The sequence below is a fragment of the Aplidium turbinatum genome, chromosome 12, assembly GCF_918807975.1.
Source record: "Aplidium turbinatum chromosome 12, kaAplTurb1.1, whole genome shotgun sequence".
Lineage (NCBI taxonomy): Eukaryota > Metazoa > Chordata > Ascidiacea > Aplousobranchia > Polyclinidae > Aplidium > Aplidium turbinatum.
This window is the reverse complement of record NC_137483.1, coordinates 8,777,995-8,785,001: the sequence shown is the minus strand read 5'-3', so window position 1 is coordinate 8,785,001 and position 7,007 is coordinate 8,777,995. Positions and strand designations below refer to the sequence as shown.

The 7,007-nt window shown below is 40.6% G+C and overlaps 1 protein-coding gene across 2 annotated transcripts; it reads left to right on the top strand.

Moving 5' to 3' along the window:
• Positions 1-954: 954 nt before the first annotated feature.
• On the top strand, positions 955-4,351 carry LOC145780998 (TAF6-like RNA polymerase II p300/CBP-associated factor-associated factor 65 kDa subunit 6L). 2 transcript variants are annotated; one of them, XM_082592693.1, is made up of 2 exons: positions 955-1,433; positions 3,162-4,351. In XM_082592693.1, the coding sequence occupies exons 1-2, from the start codon at positions 998-1,000 to the stop codon at positions 4,328-4,330; spliced, it is 1,605 nt and encodes a 534-aa protein (XP_082448819.1). In that variant the 5' UTR covers positions 955-997; the 3' UTR covers positions 4,331-4,351. The 2 variants fall into 2 exon arrangements, with proteins under 2 accessions (XP_082448819.1, XP_082448818.1); XM_082592692.1 differs by having other exon boundaries at positions 955-1,436.
• The last annotated feature ends 2,656 nt before the right edge of the window (positions 4,352-7,007 follow it).

The window sequence follows — 7,007 nt, the reverse complement described above, 5'->3', positions numbered from 1 at the left end:
CGGAAACTGCGGAAAAAAATTTTGCGGAAACTGCGATCAGCAAGGGTTAGGGTTAGAGCATAGATTACTCTATAGTCTATATGGTTAGGGTTAGCGGAAACTGCGGAAAAATGTTTGCGGAAACTGCGATCAGCGGACTTTGGTTTTGAGCTATTTTTACTCTCGATTTTTTGAGGGGGAAAATTTTAAAATGATTGCGGAAACTGCAATCAGCGACTTTGGCTTTTTTTAATTTTTTCTCTCGATATTTTCAATGTATGAACTGACGGTCCGAACTGTTTATAGTATGAACTAGGTTGCATCCCCCCCCCCCGCAAGATAAAAAATGAGATGTGCCTGCACTGCAGACTCTGCAGTGCTGGTAGATGTGACGTGTGAGGTCGATTACAGGCCTTGTAATATCAATGACTGTCCAAACAGTACCGATTGTTTTCTTTCTTGCATAACGCATTGAGGATAAGTCGGGTACTTGTTGGAGAGTGACAATAAATTAAACATAATTGTTTTGTGCAGCACTTGCTGTGACCACTGCAGAATTAGCAGATGGTGCTACAAATCTGTAAAATATGTAAATGATGACAAGAACTGGAACTTGTAAGAAAACTGTACAAATGTATGCCAACACCCAACAGTCCAGCTCTTTTGTTGCATACAGTGCAGCACCATAAAGAGAAAGGGAGCTGGTATACAAGTCCCCCCTCCCCTTGGTAACTAATGACAAAGACAGGACTCGACCAAACATATAGGATGAAACTACTTTACCTTTGCTTTACTGTTCACACACTTCAATCCACATGTTTTGGTCAATTCCTCTTTGTCATGAGTTACCAGCAAGGGGGAGGGAGGACTTGTATACCAGCTCCAGAGAAAGATTAGACCATAACGATATTTTGCTTTTTTTTCACAGCAAGCACAGTTTTGCTTTTAAAGGTGGTATTTATTGGTTAACTTTATTGCAGCTTAAATATTGTTATATTCTACTAGAGTGCAGTAAGCTATGAGTGTTTCAAACTCAGCTGATGACCATAAGTTTGCTGTTTTGTCAGCAGCATCAATTCAAGTGCATGCTGAATCAATTGGTATTAGTGAACTTCCAAATGATCTATTACAGCATTTGGCAGAAGATGCAAGTTACCGCTTGCGAGAAATTGTATCAAAAAGTTGTGAATTTATGCGGCATTCTCGTCGAAATAATTTGAAATCTTCAGATGTTGAAAAAGCGTTGCATTGGAGTAATGTGGAACCAATATGTGGTGTTGATCCTTCAACAAATTTTACTTCATGTGAAGACATTTTCTGCTTAGATGATCCCATTTTGGATTTGAAACAACTGGCTTTTCAAGATTTAAAAATATTTCATAAACCTCAGATCTCTCTTAAAAAACAATGGTTGACCAAAAGCCAAGTGGAGCAGATCAACAAAACCAAAACAGGTGGTATGTTATTCATAAAAACCTTAAGTTAAACATAGATTGATGTTGTAGAAGCCAAATAGATTATGAATGTAACATGTTTTTACATTAATATGTTGGTATTTACTATGAAATTTTACAGCTTTGTGAAACTGGTGTTGTTGGATGATTCAAAAATCTTTTTGAATGTAAGCATGAGTGTTGTTCTTTCAAACAGAACTGTGCTATGCAATGCTAGGGACAGTGGAATACCATCCCAGTGGAAGACAGTGGAATACCATCTAATTCTACCATCCCTATGCAATGCATGGGGTCACTAACAGATTGGATGTCTGCAGTTTTTGCAGTCCTTTTGGCATGCCTTCTGGTTGTTGGGGTTGATTCTATTCAGATTCCTTACACTGATATCTTCTCTCACCAACTCATCATCATCAGCCATGTCTGAATAAGGCAAATGGAATAAGGCTACCATGATTTTCTACAACTATCGATCGTCCATTCTTCATTCAGTCCAAATTTACAAAATCCTAGTTTGTCCATGTTAAAAGATTCTTAAAAAATTCCAAACGTGGACGCCCCCAGTGCCTCTGACCTTTTGCTGCAATCCTTGCTGTGCGAATTATTTGTGTTTATTGAGAGTTTTTTTGCCAACAAACAAATAACTGAACTATCAGAAACGGTGGCTTTTAAGTAACACACGGATGCTTTCTAGTTGTTGTATCATCTCAAATGCTTTCATTTCTTAATTTACTATTGGTCACAGCGGTAAACCATAATCTCTTCGTGGGAAAATTGTAACATAAGATTCCCAGATCCGTTCGTCTGTATGTAATGACCGAAAAGAAACACTCTTCAGGAAACGTCTATTCGAGAATTGTATTTCTGTAAAAATAGCCTCAAAGCTGTCGAAAATGGGGTGCAACGCGATACACCACTAAAAACTTGTCACTACAGAACAGATTACTTGGATAAAAGACGGAAATTTTCGTCCAGCTGACAAGCACTAAGCAAAACAGTTAAACATGCGACCAACCTCTTCAAGCAACAATTTTAAAATGACTAGAATAATTTGCGATATCTCAAACTCACGTAAACAGTAACTGTGACGCAATAATGAAAGACATTGTCACGCAATTCTAACAGGTGTTCAAAGGTGGTAATCCAATGTTTCATGTTTAAACAGGTTTAACACAAGTCTTACGAACGATGGTGCAATTTTGGCTCATTTTTAGGAAAAATTCCATGACGTAATACGCTAAGATTCAGTAGACCTGAACGGTTTTTATATGACGTTTGATTAGGTGAACAATTGTCTGGAACAACTATCATGATCAGATAAAAAGCATTTGTATGTTTAAGAATTTTTTTAACTTGGTTACATCAACACTCCTGGTTACAGGCACCCCGCTCTCCACAATTACACTCGAACGCAGATGCAGGGAATGGCCCGTTTCGGTGAGTCCGATTCGGTGTCCGATCCCTTAACGGGGGATTTTTTCAATTTTTTTTTTAATTATTGGGTACCGCAGCCTAATTATCATTGCCGTTTTAGGGTTAGGGGTTAGGGTTAGAGGTTAGGAACTCACCGAATCAGACTCACCGAATCGGACTCACCGAATCGGACTCACCGAATAGTAGCAGACCCCAGATGCATTATGCAGATCTTTGGTCCAAAAAAACAAAACTAAATATAAGTTTGGCTTTCATCTACATTTAGTGCTTTTTTACTATAATGCTTATTATGTTTAGACAAAGCTGATGAAGAACCTCCAGATGTTGAAAATAAAGAAGTTTACACAGATTATTACAGATCTGTGGTCGAATGTATACTTTGCGATAATCAGACTTTGTTTAATGAGATGCTAACAGACATGAGAAAGAATTCGAAAATTGGACCAGTTGTACCCTATCTTGCAAACTTTGTTGCTTCGGCAAATCTATTCAGCCATGACTTGACTAAGTTAAGTAAAATGCTGTTTATGATTCGAGCACTGGTTTTTAATGATTACATTTCACTTCACTTTTATCTCAAACCACTTCTAAATGCGGTCATGTACTGTGTCTTGGAGCCTCTTGCTGCATCCATAAACCCATTGAATGATCACTGGTTGTTACGGGACTACGGTGCTTTGTTGATGTCTCAAATCATTTACAGTCACCCGAGTGAATCTGGATTGTTTCTTAGTCAACTTGAGAGGTCGATAGAAGAAACTCTATTGGATTCAACTAAACCTTTATGCTCTCACTATGGTGCTCTCATGGCGTTATTTCGTCTCAGTAATGATATGATTCGGAAAGTTTTACTCCCTATTTTAATACAGTACGTTACGAAATATCTCATGCCATTTATGGAAGACACATCACCAACAAACACCAACTTGAAAGAAGATGCTCACAAGGTGTTAGGTGCCGTCGTATTGTGTGTTGAAAAATTACACTTTCAACACGATTCAAAACGAATTGCTAAGCAGTTCTGCTTTCCAAATATTGAGATAGATTGTTCTTTGGCTGAATTGTTTGGAGAGACACTGGTAATTCGTTTACCACTTCACGACTTTTTGTACCAATCTGAAAATTTACGAAGTTTTTCCAAGAAAAACGATGCTGCTATTTCTCTCTCTGGCCATCAGTGCATAGTGTATCAGCAAGCTCCAAGTAACAAAAACGCTCTTAATTTGCCAAAAGTTAAAAAATGGAAACTTTCAGATGTGTTTATAACACCTTCTCCCAAAACATATCACGAACCTATTTGCATTAATTTTGGTATAACCTTACCTGCAAAATCTAGATATAACCGGTTTAAAGCTGATACTGAAATCATTTCCACTGTCCCAACGTTACCATTTCATTTGATCAGAAAGAAGTTCTCTAAACCAAAACAACATATTTGTAGTGCTTCGTTATTATCATGGTTATAGCTGCTCGTACGTTTTGTGAAGCAACGTCTGCCTATGTTAATTGTTCAAAGGCTTGTTAAATTTAAATATCTTATGACGCGCTTGATGGAATGTCAGAATCGTCACTTTTCGTTATGCTGCCGAAAACTGTTTCATTGTCATCAATGGTATAAAAGATATTCTGCGCCACCACATATTATAAATTTGAAGGGAAAAAAGGACTGAAGAATTGTTGGATATGCTAGAGATGAGAGAGACCATAGACCAACTGGCAAGGGCAAATGGAGTAAGATGGTATGGACATGTGATAAGGAGGGAGGAAGGAAGTTTTCTTAGAAAGGCACTAGATCTAAAGGTGGATGGGAAGAGGAAACGCGGTCGTCCAAGAAGAACGTGGAAACAACAAGTGAAGGATGAGTTTAAAAAAGTCGGACTAAAGGAGGAAGATGCAAGGGACAGGGTGAAATGGAGAAAAGGGATTAAGACAATTGCTGCGCGGAAACAATCGGCCACCCCCACTAGTGGGGAACAAACCGACGATGGATGATGATGATGATGATTATATGCATGTAGCATTATGCTGTTGTATTATGTTCGTTTTTATCGCTGATTTATGAGCGACGACATAGCCTACCATTTCAATTCATTACTAAATTCATTAATTGTTCAATTGTCATTTCGTGTCCTTAACCTAGCATCAGTTAAATGCTGCCACCATTTATCCACAGAAAAGTGTAGTGCCGCAACTGTATTGTTTTTTGGAGTATCCAGAGTCAAGCTTGATAAATTTACATTGTTAGGCTACCGAAAAGTGATTGGTTATGGCATGCAAGACAGACGCACAGGCGCTTTTCGACATGTGTCGAATCGACATTCTTCGAAGCATGGAATAGTTCCCCGGCAACAAGACTTCAACAATCGGAAACTTCACTCTGTCAATCTCGGTGACCGGGCCTGCGTCAGTGATTTAAAGCCTATGCGAAACTGCCAGGATTAAGCTCTGCAAGAAGCTTTCCCAGTCCGAGGATAAAGATTCAATCAATCGATAGGATATCATGATCGAAGATGTCGACGTGGGTGTTTGAAAAATGTGTATGAGAGAACTTGTCGTCCAATTTCTAAGCGAAAGTTTATTAATTTGAAAGCTGATACAAAGGCCAATAGCACAGATCGTTTTTGTCAGAGGATTAAGCTGGTTGAGTGCCTCAAAATTATGAACTAGCACCCGCGACTTTATCCCCAATAGCTACGAGTTGTTCGAAGAAACGTTTTTCTAGTATGCAATTATACATAGGTTTAAAAAAACTGCATTTTTTTTTTTGACAGTGCACACCGTTTCGACCTTCCGGTCTCGTCAGTGCAGTGTTTACACTGGAATGGCCATAATATGCAGATCAGAGGCATTCTTATTCTCTACATCAAAGTGACGTACATTCATCATTGTCAGCCGTTTTTATTCCACTGCAGGATGAAGGCCTTCCCCATATCTTTATAATTTTGTCTGTCTTTGCATGTTTGTGTCCAGTGTTTGTCGAATTGGTAGAGTTCGTCTCGCCATCTTGTTTTCTGTTTCCCTCGTTTGCGTTGATTGTCAAGCGGTATCCAGTCAGTAGCTCTTCTTGTCCATCTGTAGTCGGTTGTTCGCATGATATGTCCTGCCCAATTCCACTTTAAACTTTTTATTGTTTCAATGATGTCTTTGATTTGTGTTTGTTGTCGTATTCATTTGGCTGGTTTCCTGTCTTTCCACGTAATGCCTAAGAGTACTTTTTCATGTGATCTTTGTGCAGTGCGTAGTTTGAGTGTGAGTGCTTTCGTTAAGTTCCATGTTTCTGCTCCGTATGTCATTGTTGGGAGAATGCATTGATTATATACTTTTCTTTTCATTGAGATCGGTAATTTACTTTTAAATATTGATGATGGCGTATGAGCGATCTTTCCAGGCTAGATTGGAGGGCAGGAAATCTTCAGCCACTCAACAGTCTCGTCGTCCAGGACCCTCAGACCATGCGCACCGTGTGGAGGCCGGTGGGTTAGGCAGTGGTGGATGACATGGTCTGCGGTCTGTTCAGTGGCACCACACTCGCATTCTGATGAAGGAGCCAGGCCCCACTTGTGCATGTCCGAACGAAAGCGGCCGACGCCAGTTCGCAGGCGGTTAAGCCTGACCCACGCAAGCCTTGCGAGGGACATCCCTGGTGGAAGGGGATCGGCGTCGGGTATGAAGTCACGGAGCGTGGAGGTGTGATTTTGCCACTCCGTGTTCCACATATGGTTCGTCCAGTGTGCCGCACTTAAATCAAGTTCTTCTGCGTTCTTAAGTAGTTGTTGTGCGGCAGGCACAAAGGGGCGTCTTGATTTCAGCCGCTGCTTTATAGGTGGTATTCTCTTGAATGTTGCATGGAGGAGATGGTCGGGGTCCAAAGCGCGGCGAGCGAGAGAAATCGTGGCTCCTTTACGGCGTAGCTCAGCGGGTTGGATGCCTGCTAGGATTGGTAGGCAGTCCGTTGGAGTGGGACGCAGGCATCCAGTCACAGTACGCAGTGCGTCGTTGATGGCGGTATCAATCTGGTGGGTGTGAGAACTACGACACCAGACCGGCGCGCAGTACTCAGCGGTGGAATGAACTAGGGCTACGGTAGCTGTACGAAGAGTTTTAGCACCAGCTCCCCAGCCGGAACCCGCCAATCGCCTCAAA